Source organism: Malaclemys terrapin, chromosome 6, assembly GCF_027887155.1.
Source record: "Malaclemys terrapin pileata isolate rMalTer1 chromosome 6, rMalTer1.hap1, whole genome shotgun sequence".
In the NCBI taxonomy this organism is placed as follows: domain Eukaryota; kingdom Metazoa; phylum Chordata; order Testudines; family Emydidae; genus Malaclemys; species Malaclemys terrapin.
This window is the reverse complement of record NC_071510.1, coordinates 49427793-49455713: the sequence shown is the minus strand read 5'-3', so window position 1 is coordinate 49455713 and position 27921 is coordinate 49427793. Positions and strand designations below refer to the sequence as shown.

Sequence of the window (27921 nt, the reverse complement as noted above, 5' to 3'; positions counted from 1 at the left end):
CAATTTAATTATGGGCAGCGAAGATTATAATTTTTACTGCAATATGGGCTGTTTGTTATATCAACGTAACATTTGTAGTAAAATTTATTAAAGATCTTCATGTTAGAAATAGATTTTACAGCTGCTTAAACCCTTATAGAAGGCAGCTACTCTCCAGATGGCTAGATCATTTAAAGGATTGGCAATAGGATATGGAGTCTTTTATCTTCAGGTTAGAGGTGTAAATTCTTTCCATATCAAGACGGCTTAAGGGCTGGTCTACACTGAGGACTTACATTGGCATAACTACTATCTCTGAGGGGTCTGAAAAATCCACATGCTGAGATATGTGGTGTGGCTATTGTGACTTAACCCCTGCTGTAGACAGTGCTATGTTGATAGAATGTTTCTTCCTGTGACCTAGCTACTGCCCCTCCAGGAGGTGGATTAACTACAGTGATGGGAGAACCCTTTTGTGACTGTAGTGCAGGGGTTCTCAAACTGGGGGTTGGGACCCCTCACAGGGTCACTGGTTATTACATGAGGGGTCGCGAGCTGGCAGCCTCCACCTCAAATCTCGCTTTGCCTCCAGCATTTATAATGGTGTTAAATATATAAAAAAGTGTTCTTAATTTATAAGGGGAGGTTGCACTCAGAGGTTTTTTATGTGCAAGGGGTCACCAGTACAAAAGTTTGAGAACCCTTGCTGTAGTGAGTGTCTACACTAAAGTGCTCCAGCAGGGCAGCTGCAGCTCCGTTGCTGTAGTGTATTAAGTGTAGACATGCTCTGAGTTATCAAACACCCTCTTAGTGATAAAGATATGCTAGTATTTCAGTCTTGTTTCTCATTGAAAAGTGTCCATATAATATCTTGGTCATCTTTCAACAGATTCAGAATTCAAAGAGGCATGAAAACCAAAATTACTTTGTTCCCTAGGAGGGTTCGCCCAGAATAATGGTGGTGTATATTGTCATGACAGTGAAATGAAGCTTTTTATTTGATAACTTTTGCTACATTGGCTCTTTAGATAGAGGGCTTAGGTTTCCAGTCCTGTTACTTTCAGTGTAACTAAATTAACTTTTAACTATATTAACAACAAAAAGCTACCTATGTCTGGACGGGACATCAAGCCCAGCCCCCTGTGCTGAGCCAGGACCGTCAGCTAGACCATCCCTGACACCTATTTGTCCTGACAGTTTTTAAAAACCTCCAATGATGGGGATTCCACAGCCTCCCTTAGAAGCCTATTCCAGAGTTTAACTCGCTTTATAGTTAGTTTTTCCTAATAGCTAACCTAAAATTCCCTTGCTGTGGATAAAGCCCATTACTTCTTGTCCTACCTTCAGTGCACATGGATAGTAATTGATCACAGTCCTCTTTATAACAGCTCTTAACATATTTAAAGCCTCTTATCATTGGCCCCTCTCAGTTTTTTCTTTTCTCAAGGCTACACATGCCCCCCCCCCTTTTTTTTTAACCTCTCCTCATGTTCAGGTTTTCTAAATATTTTCTCATGTTTGTTGTTCTCCCACTGGAGACTCTCCAGTTTGTTCCCATCTTTCCTAAAGTGTGGTGCCCAGAACTGGACTCCAGCTGAGGCCTGATTGAGGCTGAGTAGAGTGGTACAGTTACCTCCTATGGTTTACAACGCTCCTATTAATACATCCCAGAATATTATCCTTTTTCCCAACTGCATTGTTGACTCTCATTGTGATCCACTATAACTCCCAGATCCTTTTTTGCAGTACTACTAACTGGCAATCCCCCATTTTGTAGCTGTGCATTTGATGTTTCTTTCCGAGTTGTAGAGCTTGCATTTGTCTGTATTGAATTTCATTTTGTTAAAGTCAGACCGATTTTTCAATTCCTCAAGGTCAGTTTGAATTCTAATCCTGTACTCCAAAGTGCTTTCAACAGTTTGGGGTCATCTGCAGATTTTATAAGAACATTGTCCACTCCATTATTCAAGTCATTTATAAAAATATTGAAAGTTGCAGACCCCTACTGGATGCCATTAGGTATCCCCTCCCTATGTTGCAGCAAACCATGATAACTGCGTGTTGAGTATGGTCTTTCAACTAGTTGTGCATCCACCTTTTAGTAATTCCATCTAGATCACATTTACTTTCTAGAATGTCATGTGGGACTGTGAGAAGCCTTACTAGAATGAAGATAAATCATGTCTACAGCCTCCCCAGTAGGCCAATAATTCTATCAGTGAAAGAGATTGGTTTGGCATGATTTCTTCCTGACAAATCTGTGCTGGCTATTCTTTATAATCTTCTTATCCTCTAGATATGAATTGATTGTTTTATAATTTGTTCCAGTATCTTTCCAGATATCGAATTTAGGCTGACTGGTTATAATTCTCTGGGTCTTCCCCCCCCCCCCTTTTTTTTTTTTAAGATAGCTACTTTGTACCTCCAGTCCTCTCAGATGTCAACCATCCTCCATGAGTTATGTTAGAAAGAATCCCATAGATTTAGTAAAATCAAAGTTTTTTTTAAACATCTAATTTACTTTCTACAGTTTTCTACCAAAACCAACTAAATATAAGAGAGAAAAGTAGTTGATACAGAAGTCTGGGACTTCATCAGAGTGGTGATGGCTTCATAGGAAAAAAGCTGAGATACTCTGTGTAAAATAATTATTTGATTTCTACTTTTGCTGGGCTTCTTCCTTTTATTTTTATGACAAGAGAGACTTGAAAGAAGTTAGGATCTTTTAAAAAGCTGATCTGCTGTCCCTCTTCTCCACCTGGAGTCCTAATTTTCTTTTTGTGATTTAAAAGATTAATTAAAAGCAGAAGCTGATGAAAAGTTGATTTAAATAGCCGTGGTAATAAAAGAGGAGACGCATGAAAAACATAATCTTATCAGCAGAATTATCTCTAGAAAGAAAGCTATTAATGTTGCATAAACTGTGGCATAATGCTGTTTTTTGGTGTGTCATGTTTCTCATCAGTGGTTTTCAATATACATATAAATAACTTCTATGGATGTTCCCAACCCTGGTATAGAAATATACAGGTGCATTTTATTTGAGATTTTGTGAAGAGCTTGGAAAATTAGGCTGGTTTAAACAAGTAACATCCAGTTCTATTCCTAACACTAATCCATAAAACTTTTATATGCGCTTGTCTCCTTCTAATAGACAAAGCTAAGTTACAGCAATTGATAAAATGCCTCATGGGTAATATTCTAGCAAGTTTCTTCACATCTAATCAGAGTTTACTGGACTAGTTCAAGAGCAGGCATGTGATTATTAATGTGCATTAATCAGGGCCTATAACAAAAATCCACTTGGTATGTAAAGAATGATTGGTTTATGCATAATTGTACTAGTAACCTTAGATTCCTCCCCTCCGCCCCCCCCCGCCCCCCGAGCAACAGCTTCTATCTGCATAACTGTTAGAGACCCAACAGGCTCTGTACTCATTGCAGTATAGTTAGTGATCTTCTTTTTTTCACTAAGTTACTAACTTTTCAACATCCTTTCAAATAGTTTGTCATCCTGCCAATAAGAATAATTATAATCAAATTAGACTGAAAATGGTGTTCACCTAATATAGCAGTGCTTGGGCCAATTATTCGGGTATAATTGCACTACAGTATTTTGGTCTAACTATACTCGTATACTAGTATGAACCCCTATTTGGACACACTTATTCCAGGATAAGAGTGGCCTTTTCCCCCCGGTGTAGTTTAAATCCCTTCCCATACAACATGAGCTAAATAGAAGAAAAACACTTTTATCCTGGAATAGGTGACTGCTCAAGGATTATATCAGTATAAATATATTGGCATAAATTCATATATTATTTTACATCAATTTACTCCTGTAGACAAGTCCTAAGAGTTCTACTGTGAGTCTGATAAACTTTTAACAAGGCTTGGTGAAGTTGTATTTGTCCCCTTCTTATTGGTGAGAGAGGATTACATTTTTGTCATCATTTTTCTTTTCCCTTTTTTTGTTTCTTAATTCAGACACAACCTAAAATTTAACATGTTCTTTCTCTTTAGGTCTTACATGAAACATTTCCTCAGCATACATTTCTAATGAATGGTCTTATTCAGGGTGTTAAGGTAAGATTCTGAAATAAACTGTTCAACATAATCTTTTTGTGCTTATGAGTTACAAAGATGTCCATGTTTCAGTCACTTTTTTCACTTCATTTTTTATTGTAATGTCTAGAATGCTGTGAATTGAAATAGATGTCTAAACCAGTTTTTTTCCTCATCCGTAAGTATTTTTTATAAGCTTATGCATCAGTTCGAAGGTGTTTGTGTTTGTTTTTAATTAACATTTGAAGCATTTTCTGGAAACTTTTAAACACCTTTATTTTGCAAACAGAGGTGGTATGTTGAACAACCTTGACAAGAACCATTTTCATAATATTTACAGTTTTAGTATTTATGCCCTTATTTTTCAAATTCTGAATTAATAAACAGTGCTAGCATGCGACAGATATTCACATTTCTCCCCCCTACTTCTTCCTCTGTCTCAGGTAAACCAGCATCATATAATATATATATATGTGTGTGTGTGTGTGTATACGTGTGTGTGTATACGTACGTGTGTGTGTGTGTGTATATATATATATATATATACGTATACGTGTGTGTATACATTTTTTTTTTTTTTTTTTTTTTTTTTAAGAAATGTACATAAGAATAGCCATACTGGGTCAGACCAATGGTCCATCTATCCCAGTATTCGGTTTTCTGACAGTGGCCAATGCCAGATGATTCAGAAGGAATGAAGAGAACAGGGCAATTACTGAGTGATCTGTCCCTTCTTATATACTCCCAGCTTCTGGTAGTCAGAGGCTTAAGGATACCCAAAGCATGGGGTTGAGTCCCTGGTCATCTTGGCTAATAGCCAGGGCACTACCAAATTCATGGTCCATTTTGGTCAATTTCACAGTCATAGGATTTTTAAAATTGTAATTTTCATGATTTCAGATATTTAAATCTGAAATGTCAGTGTTGTAACTGTAGGGGTCCTGACCCAAAAAGAGGCCATGGGGGGAGGGGGGGGTTGCAAGGTTATTGTACGGGGGGAGGGGGGTGGTACTGTCACCCTTACTTCTGCGCTGCTGCTGGCAGGGGCGCTGCTTTCAGAGCTGGGTAGCCCCCTCCCACACACACACAACCCCTTTTTGGGTTGGGACCCCCAGTTTGAGAAACTCTGGTCTCCCCGCATAAAATCTGTATAGTATAGTGTAAAAGTACACAAAAGACCAGACTTCACGGTCCATGACGTGTTTTTCATGCCCATGAATTTGGTAGGGCCCTACTAATAGCCATTGTTGGACTTGCCTACACCAAGAATTACCATGAATCTAATTCTTGGTGTAGAAGGTGGCTACAGGACTTTCTGTCTCTAGATTTGAGCATGCAATTTTTCGCTTGTTCTTTTAGAAGGCTGAAATGTTTAATTTTTCCATTTGCAAGACTGACTTCTCACATGCCCATAACTCCATTCCATGTTTTTGAATTGTAGACTTACTAAAGCATTATCAGAGTGCATTAGGCTTTCCGCCATTAAGATATAATTAATTGAATCGTGCTTGGACCTAAAAGCATTGACACTCTACCCTTTGTTTAAAAAAGACCCAGAAAAACACAAAACAATTCACAAAGAAAAAACAATACAAACACAAAACATAATTCTGTTAACATTCCACAGAAAACATCAAGTAGCAAAATACAAATTGGCCATGTTTCAAAAAGTAAACCCACCACTGTCATGTGACATCTCAAAGAAACCAAAAGAGGAAATTAGTCCTCTGTGGTTTTTATAGTGAAATTAAACTGTCTTGAATAAGAACTAAATGAAAACTGGTGTTCTTAGTTCCTGTTCTTTCTCTCTACTCCAGGATCTTTTCCCCAAATTAAATAACATTAGAAGAAGAAAATGAACCATTTTAAGTACTGTAGATTTTTTTGTATAACATATCAAGGGTTTATTGATAGTTAGAAAGGTGCTAGTCCTGTGTTTGTATATCTGAAGCCTTTGTCAAGTATTTGATGTTTTACCCAATTGTGGATAAAGTGAAGGAATCATAGCTAGAATATCAGTTAGTTTGAAATAGCTGAGGGGTTTAAGCACATAGCAAATAATAAAGGTTGGTACAAAACCAGGGAAAAGGTTGTTCCGTTGCCTAACCAGTTCCAAGCCAGAGAAAAGGAAACCTAGACCAACCTTGTTATAGTGGCACAAAGAATTGAATAATTGAGTTGGGCAGAAAGTTAGTGGAAGAATATAGTTTTATAAGTGTCTGTAGCTGCAATAAGCTTTATTTTTATGTAGGTTTTTAGTTGAAGGTTTATATCCCTGTCTTATAAATTAAATAAAACTTAAAACACTTGATCATTAGCTCTGAAGTTTCCTACAACAGCTATGAATCAAAGCACACATTAAATCAGTTCCATTTAAATTGTAGTTTTAAAGAGAACCTTTTTATGATTCAAAATGCATGTACAAATCACCTTTTCTTTTCTCTTACAGGGTTTTTTATCCTTTATGAGTGCTCCATTAATAGGTGCTCTATCTGATGTGTGGGGAAGAAAGTCTTTTCTTCTTGTTACAGTTTTCTTCACTTGTGTCCCAATTCCATTAATGAGGATAAGTCCATGGTAAGTGGTACAGCAGGGGGCTGTGGTGAACTCAATTGCAGGCAGATTGGTGTTTGGAAAATAAGGATAATTAGGCAAGAAGAAAATGGTTTACTTCTCAAGATGTGATTAAATCATCCTGGAACTTTTGTTCATGTTCTAAACATTGATTTTGTGTATAGGGGTGTTAAAGAAGCAATGTTTCCTGTAAACTGAGTTAGTGACTGTGCTTACGCACACGCACGTCTAGCAGTAATTGCTAAAAATGCTTAGAATGCATTACATAACTGCACTACACAATTTTCAACACTAAGCTCTACTACATTTTTTCTTTCTGAGACTTTTACGGGGATGCACTAATAACCAATATATTTAATATACTTTACAAGCCAAATGTCTCATGGTAGCAATTCTAAATGGGTGAATAATAGAGTGAAGTATTAAATGCAGAAAATTTTTGACGTTTGATTATAGAGCTCTGGCATTTTAACTGTATTGTCTTGTTTTCCCTTTACCTTTGCTCCCCCAAAATACAGCAAATAAAGATATTAAGAGAACTTTCTACACCTGCTGACTGTCTTAGAGCCTGTAATCATGCTCTCGACTTTGAAAGAGTCTAACTTTAGTACATGGGGATTAACTACCACTAACTCACTCCAGAATAACTTGTTTACAGAAAAACTTTTCCACTTTAAAGCAACTGTGGATTGTTAAGTTTTTACAGTTCTACTTCACAACTGAAATTCATCATAGCCTATATTGCTCTTTTCCTTGATAGTTTGATAATTTTATGGGAATCATTATCCTTCATTAGAGGTCAGTCAGAAATTGGGAGTTTCTTTTCATAATTCTCTAGAAAAAGAAAATGCTGCTGTTTTCATTAGCTCAATATATTTTGATGTTTGACAGCTTCGTTGGCACTTATTTTACAATATATATTAATCTACAGACCGATTAATGTTATGGATACCTGTATTTTAAATTATATATAAAGTTGTTCTAGACTAAATATTAACAAATATTTTCATGGCATAAACTGTGTGTTTTTTGTAGTAGAAGATAAATTGGGGGTATTTTCTAATTCTCTTTTTGACTTTTTAGGTGGTACTTTGCTATGATTTCAGTATCTGGAGTCTTTTCTGTTACCTTCTCTGTAATATTTGCGTATGTAGCTGACATAACACAAGAACATGAAAGAAGTACTGCCTATGGACTGGTAAGATGTATATAAAAATTTTAAATTCTCGTACACTAAAGCATTATTAGTAGAGCTGTTTAGGGCACTGATTTCTAACCTGTGGCCCTTGAGGCTCTAAATTCTGGCCCTTGAGGAAGATTGTATCAAGAAGAAAACTTGTGTTTAATTATATGTAGAAAATTTGTTTCTTGATCCATACCTTGTGATGTTAAAATTCAAATATTTGAATCAGCCCTTTTACTACGGGGAGAAGAGTGGTACAGTGGTTAGACTAGCGTAAACTTGGAAGATCTCTGTTCAAGTCCCTGCAACTTCCTCATTGACTTTGGGCAAGTCAATTAGCCTCTTTGCCCCTTGTGGAAAAGAAGATAATACTCATCTCAACAGGGGTGTTGTGAGGATGAATCTATTAAAGGTTGTGAGGTGCTCAGATATTACAATGTAGGGGGTATGTATGTATATGACTTATAGGTAAATAGTCGATAGGAAGCACTGCTTCTCCTAGGAGTATCTCTAAACAATTGTTGTCCCTTCTCTAATGCTCAGCAACTCACCTGCTAGCTGTCTGCTACACTGTGGGGGCAGGAGGAGTGGTAGTTCTGATTTCCATTGGTTGCTTTATCCGCCAGCAGAAATACCTTATGGAAGAGCAGGATCAGAGCTTTATTGGGTTTGCCTGAATCTTAGGGTTGCCTATAAAAGGATGGCTCCTCACATGGTCCTATTGGAACTGGCAACCCAGGAGAGGGGAGAAAGAGAAGATAACCAACAAAGCTTTGTTCTAGACCAGGTTAGATTAGCTCTCTCTAATCTTAACCTTAAACTGCACTAACTTGCAACAAATAGCTTTGGACCCAGCTCTGTGAAATACTGAGGGCGTGATTGGTCTCCTGTGATTTCAAGTGTATTTAGACATACAGACCACCTAGGTACAGCTCATGAAACCAGAACATCTGAATGGAAAGAGTTTTAAGTCTTACACAAAGTTAATGCTTTAAAAGTTAACATTGACTCTGAATTTCTTGGCAATTGTTTTTACTAAGTACAACATTCTTAGAAGGATTTTTACCCTTTAATTACTGACGTGACTGCTCAATCTTAACTTTGCCTTCATGAAGTTATGGGAACTGAACAAAAATAATATAATGCATGAACTTGCTGCGTAAAAGCTATCTAAGCCGTATGTCTGCAGTGAACTTTGCAGGCTAACATAACCATGGGGTATCTCTATTAATTCTGTAAAATAAGTTGATTTTTCTATGTAAACTTAATTCTTACTGTTTGCATCATGCAGTGACATAATTGTCTTTTCTATTTTTAACCTGGACTAACCATGTTTATCCTCTTCCCTGGTGTAAAGGGAGCTTTGGCATCCAAGTGTAGGCTTCCTCTTATGCATTTAGGCAAGTGCCTATGCCAAGAATCTTCAGCCTGATCCAGCTTTCAGTAGGCCCAATCCTAGTGGCTTGGATAGGAGCATGACCAATTTCTTCCCCTCCATTTCTTTGTGATGCTGCCAGCATCTTTCATTGAGATTCCTAATAAGTAGCTTGCTCAGGATAACATCATGTGCCACTTGAGCCAATGGGTGAGTTTTGCCTTTTTGGGAAGGAAGGAAAGGTGCTTTGATTCAGTCTCCCTTGTGAAATGAGACTGCTTATTTTGGAGTTGGACAAGAGTGTAGATTAAGAGCTTAATGACATTACACTGCTACAGCTGCAGTCAATGGATGGACTCAAGCCAAATCTCCTTTGTTTATTAAAAAAAAAAGAGAGAGAGAGAGTGCTGACCAGGTGATCTTTCTGAGGGTCCTCGAATTCTGGAACTTGCTCCTGCCTTGGTCTTAAATAGTCTGATTACTTTCTTAGAATGCTGTAAAAGCCACTTGTTTGAGGTTTTGTTGAAGGATGGGTGGCTCTTCTAGAGTTTTTCCATTTTTGTCTGCTGAGGTAAATTGTTGCTTCTGTTTGATTTAGTGTTGCTGTCTGGAAAAGCCACAGATTTATCAGGAATGTTCTAGTAATTTCAGCTATTAGCAGAACCTTAATGAGTAAATGAAGAAAATTCCCCTGCCCTCCTCTCATTTGTTCAGGGAAAAACTGTGCATGTATTTAAAAAAAAAAAAAAAATTAGGAATGGAGGTGGTGTGTAGGGTAAGTTCAGAGTCTTTTTTGACTAATTGAACGGGCATGGAATTCAAGAGTATAAGTAGCCACAGAAATGCTGCTACCATAAATTGCATAATTCCCCTCTTCCCCCCCCCCCCCCCCCATCAATTAGCTGCTTTGAGCTATTGAGTCTGTTTTTGCAGGCAACATTGGCCTTTCTCCCAGACAATGCTAGTATGATGATCAGTTAAAAAAATCCACATTCATGTGGTGCAGCAACTTGTAACATGTCTGTCTGTGTTTGTGACCTAATGGAATGGTCTGACTGGGAAACTTCCGTTGCAGCTTATTTTGGGGGATAAAATATATGTTTCCTTAATCTTATTAAATAATTTTCCTATTCTCTTTCTTTTAAAAGGGAACCTCTTCTGAGGGCACATCATCAAACAATCACTCTCTTGTCTGGCTAACAGTGTGTAACTTTCAATTTAAAAAAAAAAAGTGAACATTAGCTGCTGCTTAATTCTTTGGCAACAGTAACTCATTGGAGCAGAGATGTACAGGTGCTAATCACCTATTTCCTGTTACTTTATTAATGCATTGACATTAGGAAATCCTTTAATAATAATAATAATAATAATAATAATAATAGTATACTTCTGCTTCTGAAAAACAGTAACTTCCTTAAAAATGTCACAAGGTATCTTCTCAGTACTTTGGCATATAGTTCGAAGAAAGTAGGAATCATAGCAAAAGAAGTTCTGTTCAGTAGTTTGGACATTAGGTCAGAGTGAATGGCTTGAGCAGGAAATTCAACTGTATAGATGAATTGTGTTTGTTTACTGAATTGAATGCAAACAGTTGGAGCTTGATATATTTGGCAGGTAGACACCTCTTTTCAATTATTTGCATCTCTGCATCATGATATATGCTCTTAAAGATGGGTTTAGGTCGTGTAGCTGTTGGCCAAAAGTGTTGTCGTCATCTTTCTCAAATAACAAGAACCTCTTCTAGTACTTCATTTGCAATAGCCTTTTCTGGTCAGCTAGAATTTGAACTATTTTAGCTACTTGGAAGCAGCTACTTTGTACCAGTTGAATCTGAGTGGAGAAAATTTGTCTGATTTCCTTCAAAGCGACCAATGTAGGTAGATACTTGCATAGCTCAAGATTGGAGGTGTGTAGTAATGGGCCTTCAAACTTAATCATTTCTCCCTTCATCCCTACACTAAAATAATCTGTTTTAAGGTTAATATTAGTTCAGGACTCTAGTCCCTGGCATGTTGTACCATATTCTCTTACTTTTCAGCTGTTAAAAGATCAGCTAGAAAGACCAAACGGGAAGTCCCAGGAATAAAAATGCTCAAGTGTCCACCTGGCAGTGAAGGGAAGAGGAGACTTAGCTGTAAAGTCAGCACAGATGTAGTGAAAGAGAGAAAATAATAGATTAGAAAGTTGATGGTTCTTTCCTGATTAATAAAATGAGCCATAGTTGAAAAGGACTACTACTATTAAATTGTGCAAATATATATGATTATAGCTATAAGTCAGGGATCATTTCCCTTTCTTGGGTCTTCAAAAAAACAAAATAAAATAAAACCCTCTTAGAATTCCTCAATACAAATTTCTAGAAAGGAATAGAATCTAAGATGAGATAAATTGTTCCAGTAAGGATCATGCCTTTTTCTAATCAATCTTATTACTGTACATAAGTGTGGTAAGTTTTTTTTTTTTTTTTTTTTTTGGTTCTGTGGCCTCAGAATATGTAAAATTAAGTTTCTGGCCCTCATGGTTATAACTGTAACAATTCTAAACATAACGACTATGCATTGTCTTCCTGAGTGCCCAGCTCTCAAAACTTCCAGCTCTTCATCTTCCCCCTCCACCAGCTTCTACAGTTACGTTAAATTCAGTTATACAATGCTTCATTTTCAGTATGTTCCAGGATTTGTATTAACACAACAGAAGGTATTGGTTGTATTCATTTTCATATTTTATTGAAGGAAAACTTCAATTTTTGAGCGTTCTTGTGCCTGCCAAAGAACTACCAGTTTGCCACAGAAATAAAGGGGTTTTGCTGTGGGTTCAGCTTGCCACAGAGTAAGCAGCATGGTATTAAATACCGTAACTGGTAACTTTTAATCAGGAAAAATCCCTTAATTGGCATAAGAAAAACACTACTTTTACTGTAAACATACTGTAAGCCTAAAATCATGAACTTCGTTAATTTAGGATTTGAATCAGATATATACACTACTGTATTTATAAGTTAGGATGTGCCTGCACTAGAGAAATTGGTACCAATCTTTTAGTGCTGGTGCATCTGCACCATTAAGTGCTATCAGCCATGAACAGATTTTCATAAAACGATGAAAGTACCTGGGCCCTGTTTGTACTAGTGCTTACAGTGATGCACTTGTAGTCCTGCTGCACAAAGCGCACAAGTTTTGAGTGTAGACAAAGCCTTGCATAACACATTCTGATATCACAATTATCCCAAAATGTGGGTGCTTGATTTAAAAAAGTTTAAAGCCGCTTAAATTGTGCATATTGACTAGGGCTGGCTGAATTTTTTTCCATTGGGAAATTGGGTTTTCAATTAAATTAGAACTTTTGTGTAAAGTGTCTACCTTCCTTGAGAACTTTTGATTTGTTTTTTCCATTGGAAAACTGAATTTTTGGATGAAAATCAAAGTTTTTCAACTAGAAACTTTCCAGGTTTTGGTTGTAGAAAATGGAGATTTTCATTCTTTTTTTTTTTTTCCCTACCCATTTTCTGGCCAGCTGTATTTTTTTTTAAATGAAGTACCTGTATTTTAAAAACCATTTAAAATTCCTTTATTAATCTGAATTGTATGCTGTAGTAATGAAACCAATTTAACTTGTTTTTATGCTTAGGTTTCTGCCACCTTTGCAGCAAGTTTGGTAACTAGTCCTGCCATTGGAGCATACCTGTCTGCCAGCAAAGGAGATAACCTTGTAGTACTAGTGGCCACAGTGGTGGCTGTCCTGGATATCTGTTTCATCCTATTAGCTGTACCAGAATCTCTACCTGAAAAAATGAGACCTGCTTCATGGGGAGCCCCTATATCCTGGGAACAAGCAGATCCCTTTGCAGTAAGATATACATTTTTATAAATATTTGGCTGAGCCATTACAAACATTGAATCTATCTCCCCTTGTAAGTATTCTCACACTTGCTTCTTATCAAACTGTCTGTACTAAGCTATCTTAATTATCACTTCAAAAGTTCTTTTTTCCTCTTACTTAATTGGCCTCTCAGAGTTGGTAAGACAACTCCCACCTGTTCATGCTCTCTGTATGTCTGTATATATATCTCCTCAATATATGTTTCATTCTATATGCATCCGAAGAAGTGGGTTGTAGCCCACGAAAGCTTATGCTCTAATAAATTTGTTAGTCTCTAAGGTGCCACAAGTACTCCTGTTCTTTATTTTAAAATAGTTATTACATCTTTTTAATCAACAGAAATAATTTAATTTTATTGGTAAATTAGTCATTAAACTAATATACATTAATCTGCAAAAGAGGTGTAAACTATAATGAAAATAATCATGTTGGATATTCATGCATTTGGAAGCTGTTACATATACTGGTAGTATGGGGGAGGTCTGGAGGCAGAAAATCTTAAGGAAACACTCCACCCTCTGGACTCATTTAACACGTTGTTGTGGAAAGGAAAGTGTTTGATTTCTTATGTTGCTGTGTACTCACTTTAAAAAATAAATTGACGTAAGCTTTTTACACTACTTGTATGCTTTTTGCTTTCATAAGGGTGCTGACCTATCGGTGAATTCATACACTGATGTTTTAAAAAGTGAATTATTCTTAATGAAATCACCCTGCTGGGAGTTGCTCTAAAGAAACTGCATTATAAATGTTGGGAGATGAGTGATATGCTTGGAAAAACTGCAGCAAGGGGACTTGATTTCCACAATTTATTAATAGTTTTTCAAAATATGATACAGTATTAGAAATGAGCAAGTATAAGAAATATACAAGAAATAAGAATACTTTTGTGCTATGGCAAGCTGAACCTACAGAATAGTAAGTAGGATCTGTGCTGATCACTAGCGGTAGTCCCTTTAATAGGGTTCATGTGGTAAATGCTTAAACTTTGAGTAATTCATAAAGGCAGTAATAATGTGTATGTAGGTTTAACTAGCTTTAAGGTTTGATAGTCTCACTCTCCGTGTCGAAAATTAATGGGCAACATGGATGGATAAGACACAAAATTTATATTAGGCTATATGAAAAGCTAATAATGGAAATATTTTCATATTTTAATTTAAGGAAAATCTTTTTAGTTTACATTAACTGTTTCCTTGCCGGTCCCTTCCCCAGCCATTGCAATATTATACTAGTGCAGGAGGACAAAGTGACTCTAACTAGCCTGTTTTTGTTGTCCATGGTGAATAAAGTGTAAAGTAAGCAAACAAATAATGAGAATCAAGTTAAAATTCTTTCGTGAGATGTTAGACAAGTAAGGAAACGTGCTTTTAAATAACTTTTACTGTAATAGTGACCCTTTAACTGTTCCATATAATTTCATTCACTTGGGATTAGTAATGGAAAATTTAATGGAACTGTTGTGTTTATCCCTTTTTATAAGGAGCTTTCACGGTAGTTCAGTTTGGCTCATGTTTCCCTCTCTTCTCTTTGTAATAGTCCTTGAAGAAAGTTGGGAAAGATTCTACAGTCCTCCTGATCTGTATCACAGTATTTCTGTCCTACCTGCCTGAGGCTGGCCAGTATTCTAGCTTTTTTCTCTATTTGCGACAGGTGAGTAACTGTTGATCACTGAAGAATGCATGTCATGTTTTCAGAGTCTGTCAAGCTACACTTCAATCAGGATTGCCAGAGTTCTATTTCTAGATTTATATTCCATTTGGGGAACTATGTCTTTAAAGCACCATATGTACATAAAGTATGAAACCATTGTACTTTGTATACAACAATTACAAGGTTTCCTTGAGGGAAAGTATTCTTGCTATTATTGTAAAACTATTGCTAAAACTTTTTGTAGGTTTTAATGATCTAAAGACTTTTTTCTAAACTTCTCAAGTGCATGGCTTCATTCTGAAGTAGTGCTGGAAAGGTCTTACTGAAGTCTAGTTTTAATTTAATATTGAACCAATGCTTACTGTATTTGTTTCTAGAATAGCACTGTTTTTAATGAAAACAAGCTAAATTTGTGCTAGAATTGCTCCTTCTTTGTTGCTTTTCCCCTCCTCTTTGAGTAATAAAAGATCCTATTCTTAAAGTGCATTTATGTTCCTAGTGTTGTGCATAGCTGCTTGGGGATGGCTGAATATTCTAGCCTGCCTCTCAGTAGAAGTTTACTTTTCAGTAGAGAAACAGCAAGAACAGCGGGTTGGTGTACTCGCTTCATGAACTGTCATGGTCTCTGTCTTCGTCAGCAAACAAAGATGGCGCAAAAGCTGCCTAGAGATTTGGAAGAAAAAAATCGAATCTTTCCAAAGGTTTATTATAAAATATCAAAAGGAATATGCATTTGAACTGTCACAAATAGGAAATATGGACGAAACACCAATGATATTCGATCTCCCGAGCAACAGAATGGTAACTGGTGTTGGTGAAAAAACAGTTTTAATTAAAACCACTGGCCATGAAAAAATCCACTTTACGGTGAATTTATCATGTTTGGCAAATGGATCAAAGCTCCCTCCTGTTGTTGTTGTTTTTAAAAGAAAAACCTTGCGTAAGAACATGAAATTTCCTGCTGGTGTCATCGTACGTGCACACGAAAAGGGATGGATGGATGAAAGTGGGACTATTGAATGGCTGGAAAAAGTGTGGAATAAGAGACCAGGAGCACTTTTCAAGAAACCTGCTATGCTCGTTTGAGACCTGTTCAGGTCACACAAGATGGATGAGGTGAAAAATGTGGCCAAAAATATGAAAACTACTTTGGCTGTAATACCTGGAGGCTTAACTTCAGTTCTACAACCGCTTGGTGTCTGCCTGAACAAACCCTTTAAAGACAGGCTACGCAAAATGTGATCTGAATGGATGTGCTCAGGCATGGTGAAGTTGACAAAAGGCGGGAATCTTATGAAGCCCGCAATCAATCTGGTCGCCCAGTAGATTGAGGACGCGTGGGTGTCCATTCTCTCGGAAATGGTAGAAAAATCATTTAGGAAATGCTGTATCAGCAATGCACTCGACGAGTCAGAATATGGTGCCATATTTGATGATGACACAACAGAGGCTGATGATGAGACGGAATCTGACTCTGAAGACGACACTCCTGACCTCTACGATGACAATGCAGGTGCAGCTGTGACTGAAGCTGAGTTTAATGAACTATTTGGTGAATCAGAGACTGATTCAGACTTTGAAGGATTTTAAGACTTTTTAAAGTCTCATATTGTTCTAAGTTACTTGTTTTAAATATCCATTTACTGATTTTAAATATTGACGGTAATTTTGAAGGTGAATACATATTTGTTATAACAGGTTTTTCGTTAGATTACATAAAAGTTTTGCTAGAATTATTTTAGAGTGTTTCTCATGATGCCAGCTTTTAAAATATAGCAGGGGTCGGCAAACTTTGGCTCCTGGCCTGTCAGGGTAAGCTGCTGGCGGGTCGGGACGTTTTGTTTACTTGGAGCATCTGCAGGCACTTCCCGCAGCTCCTATTGGCTGGGAACGGCAAACCGCGGACACTGGGAGCTGAGGGGCTCCATGCCTGCAGATGCTCCAAGTAAACAAAACGTCCTGACCCACCAGTGGCTTACCCTGACGGGCTGGGAGCCAAAGTTTTCCAACCCCTGAAATATAGGGTCGGTTTATGAAAGGGTCCTACAGTTTTTGCTATTTTTACCTAACCGTCTTGGGGGGTCAGCTTACAAACAAATGGGCAAATGAACGAGTATATACGGTAGTTCTTACTGAAGTAGTTGTGTTCCAATGTTTATAAATGCCATCTTTATATGGAACCGCTTTAACTAATTATCTGTAACTAGCATTTTTTACTATATTATATTATAAATTAATATTATCTTCTTTCAGATTATAGGTTTTGGTCCTGCTACCATAGCAGCATTCATAGCTGTGGTAGGAATTCTGTCTATAATAGCTCAGGTAAGTGTTATCCTAATAGCTTTTTTAGAAATTCTGTTGACCCTTTGGATATACAAAAGAAAAATTAAGGGATTTCAGTGTGCATATATAATCACTGTTAAAGTTGTGATAATGAAATTCCTCTACAAATTAAATGAGTCCAGCCTAATACAGTACATTTCTTGAACATATTTCCCCAAAGTTGTAGGAGTATAACCAATCAGATGAATGTTACTGATGTGTCATTTTTGACATGTTGCAATTATGTATAGGTAAGCTCCTTTCTACCTTTTAAAGCCTCAGAATAGATTTTGTTCAGTAAAGGAACATTTGTTCATTCAGATTCCTCCTGAGAGATTGCCTCTCTCCATGACCTCCGGTAACGACTGTGTACCTTAGGAGCAATGGACCTGAGTTTCAGAAGTGTGAGATGTGCAAGCTCATTAAAATGGGATTCTTTCAACAGCTGGACCAAGATTTTGGCCCTTATTTCAGCAAGAGATTAAAATGGCAACTACCTTAACTGCTTTCAAAACACAATACAAAACTGATTTCTTGACTGCTTTCCCACAATTTAACAAAAAAAAAAAAAAAAAAAAAAAATCAAATAATGAGGGAATATAGAAATGGATTCCTTTTAACTTTTATATTTGTAAAATACACATCAGCTCAATATAAATGGGTAAATTTAGCCCCTTAAAATGTTGAGCTCCATCAGGAAGTACCTGTCTCCTGGTTTGGATTAGTGGGCTTCCCTTCCCACAGGGACCACCACTGGGCCTTCACTGGCTGTGGCCTCTGAGGCTCCTGTGCCCCCACAGTTGACTCCTGCTCCATAGGGTGCCCCTCACAGTGGAAGTGAGGAAGAGAGTGTGTGGAACTGAGGTAGGACAGGAGAAGGCACAGAGTGAAATGCAGTCCTTCCTGCTGCATACAGGAGAAAAAATGGGATTTAACATTGGATTTGAGTGAACAAAGCAGCCATCTTTGATTCTTGAAAACCATCTAGAAATAAGCATCTGCTCTAAGGTCAACTTGTTCTCAAATTCCCTGGGATGGCTGGCTAATCCTTTTGTGAGACTTACTAAAACTGAACTCTAATTTGAGGAAATGACAGGAAAAAACTCTGTGTGCTAGATATCTGTGTATTCCAGAAAACCAAAGAATCACTGTTCTGTGTTCAATACTTAACATTTTAAATTTTGTAATAAACTCAGTTAATAACACGAAGGGAAATTTCTACCTTTTTTGAAAAGGTATTTAAAAATGTTTCTGGTTATGCTTTTAGTAATAGCTATGCATCAAATTGTGGATCAAATCAGGTGTCTGTTTGGGTTATTAAATACAAAAATGTCATAACAGTCAGAGTTCAGTTAATTGAATGTAAACAGCAATAGTGGAGCTTCTCTTGGATAGTTTCCTGTAAAAGTGGAAGCTGTATTAAAGGTGTCAAGTTTAAAATGCTTCTCGCTGAGTTCATTCCTTATTTTTACAGACCGTGTTCCTCAGTATCCTGATGAGGTCAATAGGGAACAAGAATACAGTCCTCCTTGGCCTTGGCTTCCAAATGCTCCAGCTGACCTGGTATGGTTTTGGATCTCAACCTTGGTAAGCACATGTCTCCTGAGCTGCACAAATTTCATGGGGCTTTAAAGTATTTTTTTCCAAAATCTCCCACTACTTTGAACATTAACATCATTTTCTTTCAGAACATGATACACTTGTCCTTCAAGTACATTGATTAGTTGTATAACTTGACTCCTAATTTTTAAGTTGCACTTGGCTTTTTCCTAGAGTTATGGCTTACTGTGCTTTAAAGCACCTTTTTTTTTTCCTGAGGCTAGCTGTATTGCTTAACAGTTAAGACAAAAGCAAATGCATCTAAAAAAGCGCAAAAAAAAAAAAAAAAAAAAATTTGGTGATCATATTTTATATTTATTTATTCTGAAATTAATCTTTAGAGTAGCTTTCATAATCTGTCTCTCTCCAAAGCAAGCAACAAGAGATAACAGATGACTAGTCTGATAGATAGGCAATCACTGCACTTATTCCTTTAAGTGTTTCAGATGCTTGTAGCAACTAACCATGTACGGCAAGGACTTGAATTTATTAATCCTTTTGATTATTAATTTGCCTCTTACTCTTCCACAAACATCCAGGATGTGCTAGTCATCCTAATAGTTAATTTTCTTACCATATCAGCCCATTTAAGGTGTTCTTATAATTTAGTCCTTCGATTCCTGTTAACAGTTTTGGACATTTGCAGATGTGGGCTGCCAGCTTAATCTCTGTCCATCTTTCCCTTTTATAGACAGTATTGAGCATTTTTGGCGTATCATTTCAGGAAAAGTTTGGTCTGTTTTACTTTGATAAACTTGCTGTTGAAGTTGGATACCAGCAAGACTGTTCAGTCTGGATTGCTCAACTAATCTGTTTCAGCACTCAAACTTACTATGGAGCACCGGCTGTTTGCTATTCTCATTAGGTTGCTTTTGTCTACCAGTTATTGGCCGTCTCCTACCATGTCAGATGCATGCAGTGACAGAGGGGTTTTGTTTTTAAAAGCTTTAGGTGCTGCGTAGAGCCCCTTCATAACTTATTTCCAAACAGCTCTACCAGTGAGGGCCACTGAGACAAAAGCTCTTTCCTTTTTAGAGTACCAACCCCTTCTGTGCTATAGTGAAGAATGCCTCTCAAACTTTTTCACCATAGCTCTTCGTAGCAAATGAGATGAACTAGAGAGCAGCTTTACCTAGAGTAGTAGCAGCTAAACAGAGATTTTAGGCTCTGTACAAAAAACATGGGGTGAATTCTGGAACTGGATTTGATGGTGAAGTAGAAGAACAGGAAGACAAGCCGTTCAAAAGCCACACTAGAAAATGCATATTCCCCTATTAATATGTGCTCTGCCCTGTATAGTGAATATTATCTCAGACCCTATTCAGTTAACTTGGGGGATATTAAATAAAATCAATCAGGATGGGATTTAATAAAACCTAGCTATTTCGAAGGAGCCTGGCAGAACCTGGCATGCACCTATCCATGCAGTAGACTTACTGAAATTGCTCCTTGGTGTGACGTTTTCTAACCGAGGACAAGGCAGCATCAATAATATTGTGCTCACCTCATCTTAGCTTGGGTTGAATCAAATCAATTAATTTCAATGAGCTCAGTGTAACTCAGAAAAACATAAATAGGAGAGGTTCTGAGGTTGTTTGACAAATTGTAAGAGAAGAAAATAACTAACTAAATTGTAAATGCATAGCCATTACAAAAAATACATCTTTGGATACTTAATGGTGAATGGTTTAGTGACCGTTTTAAGAACAGACCCTAATTGAGGAACCTGAAAATATTTGTTGTATTCTTGCTTATTTGGGGAAATCCTTTGGTACCTAAAAGTATTGCTGCTTTATATTTTGAACAAAATATGTATTTCAATCAACACAGGATGATGTGGGCAGCAGGAGCTGTAGCAGCCATGTCAAGTATTACGTTTCCAGCAATCAGTGCTTTGGTTTCACGAAATGCAGAGCCAGATCAACAAGGTAAGTTCAATAAATTCATCTTGGTGCTCCTGAAAAATTCTCTTCCTTGGACCAATTTTCTTTCTTAAAAACCATAATACCTATCTAGCTGTGCTCTTCAAATAAGATGACAAAGGAGGTAATTAGTTTTTGTCAGTAGGAATGAAAGTTTGTCTCTGGGTATTGTGGAGAGACATGGATGCACATCAGGCATACTTGCCTTTCATTATTTCCTGAAAAGCATTGCTCTCATCAGTGCAGTCATCTCTTTACATAATTGCCTTTAAAGATGCTAGAAAATAAAAGTAAGTTGCTACAGTAACTTTCATGGTTTTTCTTCTCCACTTGTTTTTAAAAGCATTCTATAACTCTGAACAACCAGCACTAGTGTAGCAGTGCCATCTTTCTCTTAACAGCTGAGTCCCCATTTTCCTATTGTCTGATTTATTACCTTATATACATAAGAAACATTTTCTTTTTGTTCCTTGCCAGGGAAAGAGGTGGCCCAATTTGCTCTAAGCTTCTTTCAAAACTATAAAAGAAAAACTTCATAACCTCTCTCTCTAGGGAAGCAGGAGTAATGAAGACATGGTAGAATGGGTGGGTTGTGTGCATGCATGTTTTATTCCAAAGTTGGAGAAAGAGGTAAAACCTACACTTACTTTAAAGTGAAAAAGTCAGCAGTTAATACTGGTAAAATATGAGCTACATTCTATAGTGCCATGGTGCTTTAAAGGCAAATGTAACAATCAAATCCCTACCCTGATGGGTTTACAGTCTCAAGTTAGAACAAACAAATGAGGACCGCAAGATAGAATGGGCAAGACAGAAAGTAAAGAGAGGATACAGCCTAGGAGGCAGTCTTCTGTTGGGAAAGGTGGTATTTGTACACGTTTGATGGTAGTTTTCTGTAAGCTTAACGCAGTTTACTGGGATTACATTCTAAAAGTGAACTAAGGGTATGTCTACACTACCCGCCAGATCGGCGGGTGGTGATGGATCTATCGGGGGAGTGTAGACGCAATAAAATCGATCCCTGATAGCTCTGCCGTCGACTCCGGAACTCCATTGCGGCGAGAGGCAGAAGCGGAGTCGACGGGGGAGCGGCAGCGGTCAACTCACCGCTGTCCTCACGGCCAGGTAAATCGACCTAAAATATGCTGACTTCAGCTATGCTATTCACGTAGCTGAAATTGCGTATCTTAGGTCAACACCCCCTCCCCATCCCCCTAAAAGTAGCAGGGAAGAAGTCTGGAGGGTGACCAGACAGCAAGTGTGAAAAATCAGGATGGGGGTGGGGGTAATAGGAGCCTATATAAGAAAAAGATCCAAAAATCGGGACTCTCCCTATAAAATCGGGACATCTGGTCACCCTAGAGTTCCGTGGAAGTTAGGGGAAAGTACAGCTGTGCACTGTTCATTCAAAGCCACCTAGAAAGCTGTATATGAAAGGATTTATAGAATTCCAGAGTGAAGTTATGCCATCTAGTGGAGAGGAAACAGCCATTGTAATTACACATAGCTCTCCCAAAACTGAACAGAAATTAAACAAAACTAAGTGACTTTCACTCACTAAAGCCGAAAGGATTCTTCCTTACTTTCGTTTTGTTCCAGCGACTCATGGGAATCACGCTTTCCCTAATTTTATACTACCTGTGTCAGTAAAAATGGTCTCCACGTAATTTAAAAATAGTTCACACCAAGCTGAAGATCTGTTTTGTTCATGTCTGTCTCTTTAGTTTGTAAGCTCGTCAAGATAGAGTGGCTTCTTTTGTCTTATACAGCATCACCTTGTACACAGGCAGTGCTTAATAATGGCACTTGTTAAAGTAATAATACATAAGTTAGTATCCGTCAGAAACTGCTACAATGTGGACAAACCTTTATTTATTCAGTACTTTGAACTTCAGCTACCCCTGAGTTGGAGCAAAAATAAGATTTATCTGAGGAGGATCAGACAAGAGCAGGATGTTACTGATGGAGAACAAAATGTTAGTCCATAGCTTGACAGGGAGTATTTTGCAGGTAGAAATTTACTTGTTTGTTTATAACCAAGGCTAACTATCTTTTAGCTTAGGCAAATATCATCTTAAGCCTCTCTTGTTCAGTATAAGTATGGAGAGAAGTTGAGTTAGGGAGAGCATGGAGGTTGAGCTCACCCATTATAGCTGGGAAATTTTGATAACTTCTAATTCAGACCCATCAATTTCAAAATTGAAAATGTTGCTAGCAGCACATTAATATATTGAGCAAACTGTGCCCATGTGGAAGCTAACTAAAATCCAGCTAACCTTCCTTGAAGGCATTTATTAAAACCCTCTCATGTGGAAGGTAAGGTTAATCTATTACATGATAGAATTAAACAGTAATTAGAGAAGTTTTGGGCTCTTGTACCATACATAAAATAAGGGATGGCTAATGAAAAGGCTGCCTTCTTCATTACCGTTACTTTTCCTTTCACAGGTGTTGTCCAGGGAATAATAACTGGAATCAGAGGTCTGTGTAACGGCCTTGGACCAGCTCTCTATGGCTTTATATTCTTTCTCTTCCATGTGGAGCTCAATGAATTGGCACCTGTCCAGAGTTCTGATAAGAACACCATGCAGGATCCTAGTGATGAGGTAAATCCATGGCCACCTTCCATTGCTTTTCAGTCACAAATATCAAATTTGCATGACTAAAATATCTTTATCTTGAACTCCTGGTATTTGTTCCTATGCTTTAAAGTGTCTCTTACGTAATTAAGAATAAAACTAAAGAGAGAAGTAAATAACAGATGTTAGAGCCAAAGCAATAGCTTTGGTTTTTAGTTACTATAGTGGCGTTAATAAACTTCTTTTGACATAAGAATAAACTTTGTGTGCAGCTATGATTTTCAATGCAATAATATGTCTGATTTATTGTTGGGGAGGTTAAAAGAATTCAATTTATTTAATTACAGCCAGTTTCCTCATGAACATGATAGTACAGGTCTGATTATGCAAATATGAAAAGGCTTTGGCATATAGTTTTTATAGTGATCATAACAAGAGAAGCATACTCTACACAACCATTTTTAAATGTAGACATTCTAGAAAAAATATGCTTCAATAGACTTGCACCTTCTCTTTGACATTTTGCATGAATACCTTGTGACCCCTTTTTGATTCCCTCCAGTAATACTAAGTGGTTGCTTTTGAAATGCCTTTGCTGTCTTTCCCCTTGTCCATCTTGTAAAGTTTAAGCTTTTTGTTCTTGCCTATGTCCCAGCCTACCTCATCTTTTTATTGCCCCTTCGCTCTTTTATCAAAGCTTTGTTTAGCTTGTCTTTTACTGCTCTCTTGGCTGTCTATGCTATCTTTTACCCTGACCCATTCAGCCCTCACTCTTTCTTTCGAGACTTGCCTGAAAATCCTGTTTTTCCAAGAGGCCTAATGATCTCTGTGCACTTGAAATCAAATATTTAACAGTAGATTGATGTATTAAGTTCTTACATTAGTAAGAATTCATTTCGTTTATAGAAGATTCCACATTCTATTCACTAATGTATGATACATAAAACTAAGCTACACTTGCCAGAATAAATTTTAAAAGTGCACTTTGTTGTAGAATTTTCAATATTTTAAAATCATGTTTGCCTCCAATCATTAGTGATAATGAGCAAGGTTCTAGTTAAGAGGAGCTTCTTTCATTCTGAATATTTCACTAAGCAGAATAGAATTTTAGGATCCTGTCTGTGTGCCACTGGTCTCAGTGACCATTTCCTCTCATTGTACTGAGAAACCTGTAACATTTTTCTATGTGTAAAAAGGATTTTATGTGGTGTCTAATTCCAGTAAAAAGTTGCCTTTTTAGTAACAATCAAAAAGATTTGTGGTTGCTTTCTCTACTGGGACCCAAATATACTGTCATTCTGTGACAAATTTGGTTTTCCAATATCATTTGTGTTTTTTCCATCCAAGACAGAATTGCTCTTGTGTTAAAATACTGTCTTCCCAGTGCTTAAACTTTTCTTTACCATCTGTATGTGTGTGGTATGATGTTTATTAATCCTAGAAGTTAAGAATTCTTTTCCAGGGAAGTCAGCTGAAGCCTGTGAACAGTCTTATTGTGCAAATGTAAGCTTCTCCTTAAAATATATCTGCAACTCTTTGGAGGCCTTGGAAACTTGCAAAGATGATGCCAGTCTGAGAGAACCCACTGAAACTTGGTTGACAGCAGTGGTTCTTAGCCTCCCACTTTACTGATAAAGAATAGAAAGAAGATAATTTGGATCAACATATCCCCACAGTAGTGAACTTGTCTTCAGTTTGCACTGCTGATAGGGTTAATCATGGCAAAAATGTGTGCCTGCTATTCAAATTCGTATTAATTCTTAAAACTGATTTATGATGTGAAACTTGGTGCTCTTCATTCTTTATCCTGCCCCATAAAATTTAGTTGCACTGAAATAGATTTGGAACCCTAAGAGGACCTTCCCCAAGGGGCAGATATAGACTGCTGAACATGGCGATGCCTGCACCTGGTAGATCAAAGACTAACATGATCAAATGGGGCTACTCAAATGACATGAATACATGCGAGCACGGTGAAGTGCAGACCATGCAGCACATGCTCGTTGCTGACTCTTTGGTCGACAAGACAGAGTAGTTTGAAGATTTCTTTCCTTTGCAGTTTTTTTAAGGGTAAACTAAGAAAGAAAAACAAAAATGTGCCCCCTTGAAATCTATATGGTGTTTTTTTTCCCTTCTTTACTTGAGCTTAAAATCACATCCTCATTTCCCTGTCTTTGCTGGAAGACCTGGTCAGGATCTTTGGAGGGCCCCCTTTGTTGGAGGCGAGAGAGCTGAAGCTCAGGTGACGTCTTAATGTGACACTGTTCAGGTTGAGAGAGAGTTCTGACACTTCTATTAATTACAAAAATAAAAAAAGGTGGGCTTAATCTAGTATTTTTACAATAGCTTTAGCATCTTTATATATCATAAAGAAACAATAAAATCAAAAACATGTTTTAATCTTGTTTTTAATTCAACTGCTTCAGGGGAATGCTTTCAGTCATAGCTATTTGGTGAACTTGACATGAATTCACAAATAGTTTTCAGTTGAATGAAACTTTTTATTCAGAGGGTGAAGTGTCCACTGAAAATTTTAGCCAGCTCTAGTTGTAATGCACATACAAATTCAGCATGTAGTTTGATATACGTTTAGTAAACAGCTTTTTGAAATTATTGTCCTTTTGGCTCCTGATTCAGTGATGTAATATTTTAATCAAGTAGATATTTCAGTTTCATATTTTTCTGATTTGCCTGTTTTGTTGCAGAGAGCTATCATCCCTGGCCCACCTTTCCTGTTTGGAGCATGTGCAGTTCTTCTAGCTTTTCTGGTTGCCTTATTCATTCCTGAGCACAGTAAAGCCAGCTGTACCAGGAAGCACAGCATCAGCAGTGCCCAGAGCAACAACCCAGATCGTGGCAGTGATGAGGACATTGAACCATTGCTGCAAGACAGCAGTGTCTGAGGGCTAGCTTTGAAAAAGGAGGCTGCAAATCAAAATTCATGCACTGATCTGTGAACCCAGAAAACAGGACAGAATGCAGTGAGCTTCTGGTCTCTTAAGGGAGGATGGAGCCATGTGCAAGTGAAGATCACATGTTGTGGATATTGGTGTCCACTTTGGGTTCATACTATCAAACATTTACTGTGGTATTTTGTTTTGTGTACTAGGGCAAGGTAAGGTTTGAATCCTTGTTTCCCCTGTACCTGATATGTAACTGCAAATACCATCTCAAGCCCTGATGTTGGATTGAAAACCTAAATACACAGACCATGCAGAGAATAAACTTTAATAAAATATTTTGAACATTCAGTTCCCTATAGTCACTATAAACAAAATAAGCAGGTTTGAGGCAGACTACAGTTCCTGCCAAAATAGTTAAAGGTTAAGTTTTGCATTTTAAGCCTTTTCTTTTCATGTATGGCCCTGTGTAACCCTCCTAGGTTTGGGAGGGACCAATCTACAGAGTTTTAGTATCTGAAATATTGCAGATGATTAAAGGTCATATTAAAATTCCTGAACCCATATTCTCAAATATTTATGTATCATACTAATAAAAAATCCAGTGGACTCCTTAGGGCATTGATAAAACTAAACAATTACTTTTTACAGATGAGGGATCACGTATGACAACTTGCCTAGGAGTGAAGGACATATTCAAGTCTTAAACCCACATTCCAGAACAGTGTCTGATCTGAAGTGGCTAAAAAGAAAATCCAGTTGGCACCTGTGAGCATTGATAGTGTCAGTGCTCTGCTAGTAGAAAATGATTTTAATGATTGATTGTACAGCACCACAAATGTAGATGTTCTTCGTTTGTGTGAGGGCTAGTTAACTGGATGCTGTGGCAACTTACATCAAGACTTGTGTGTATTTATTGCATTTTGTCACTGATCTGCCGTATAAAATAACTCTTCCCACTAATTTCACCCCTGCCTTAATTGCTACTTAGTGTGCATTTATTCTCATCTAGCCTTCATATCAATGTGTCTCACCTGCTGAATCTCAAGGAAATATGCATATTAAGTTCTTTTCTAAAAGATGGTTTAAAGAAGTTCAGTGTCTACAAAGTGTTATGCTAATTTTTAGACATTTTATGAAAAATTATACAGATTTATATGTATTTTGTTGCAGTGTAAATGAACCATTAAACAAAACCTGACTTTAACAAAGTACTCCTATGAATGTTTTGTACGTATGAAATATATGTAGATATTTGTAAGGAGTTTTAATTTTTTCCAGATGGAAGTGCTGTGTAAATCTTGTATTTATAAATGCAATGAGGGTACTGACAGATATACAGTTTTTATAAAGGATTGTGTATTGACTGAACAAATTTTAAAAAATTATATATTTTGAAACTTGTTCCATCTTGAGCAGAGATAACAGACCTTTTGTACTATGCAGTTTGGTTTTTAAGTTAAGCTTCCATAATAAATCTGCAACTTATACTTTCTAGGTTTCATGTGTTAAGTGTGTGTTCTTGCAGTTATTTATTACTTCCATTTCATTTTCCCTACTTCAAATTGAAGATGATTTACCATTCAAAATTATATTATATTAGTGGCTCAGTACCCCAATAAAGTTTCAGGGCCCCATAGTGTTGTCTTTGTACATACAAATAATAAGACACTCTGTGTATCGGAAAGCTCACCATATAGGTTTGACAAGGTGTGATTGGGTGCAGCAGAGATATGGGAAGAGTAGGTAGGGGAAGACTGATAACAGGGAAATATTAATCTGTTGGGTTTGAGTTGTCAAATACTGAGGACTTGATTTATGTTTTTTAGTTGGATCCTAACTGCTATTCCTTAAGTCTTCAAATTTTCGATGGGGATAACTGTTCCAT

The 27921-nt window shown here is 37.2% G+C and overlaps 1 protein-coding gene across 1 annotated transcript in view; it reads left to right on the top strand.

Annotated features, from left to right (window-relative positions):
- The window catches only part of LOC128839128 (hippocampus abundant transcript-like protein 1), a 46235-nt gene extending 18705 nt beyond the window's left edge, over nucleotides 1-27530 (top strand). Inside the window, exons 3-12 of the mRNA XM_054031832.1 lie at nucleotides 4003-4065; nucleotides 6494-6621; nucleotides 7702-7816; nucleotides 12804-13022; nucleotides 14595-14708; nucleotides 16962-17033; nucleotides 18508-18620; nucleotides 20463-20560; nucleotides 23003-23160; nucleotides 25839-27530. Coding sequence (XP_053887807.1) covers nucleotides 4003-4065; nucleotides 6494-6621; nucleotides 7702-7816; nucleotides 12804-13022; nucleotides 14595-14708; nucleotides 16962-17033; nucleotides 18508-18620; nucleotides 20463-20560; nucleotides 23003-23160; nucleotides 25839-26036 — 1278 coding nt within the window. The 3' untranslated portion in view covers nucleotides 26037-27530. The remainder of the gene's footprint in view (nucleotides 1-4002; nucleotides 4066-6493; nucleotides 6622-7701; nucleotides 7817-12803; nucleotides 13023-14594; nucleotides 14709-16961; nucleotides 17034-18507; nucleotides 18621-20462; nucleotides 20561-23002; nucleotides 23161-25838) is intronic.
- The last annotated feature ends 391 nt before the right edge of the window (nucleotides 27531-27921 follow it).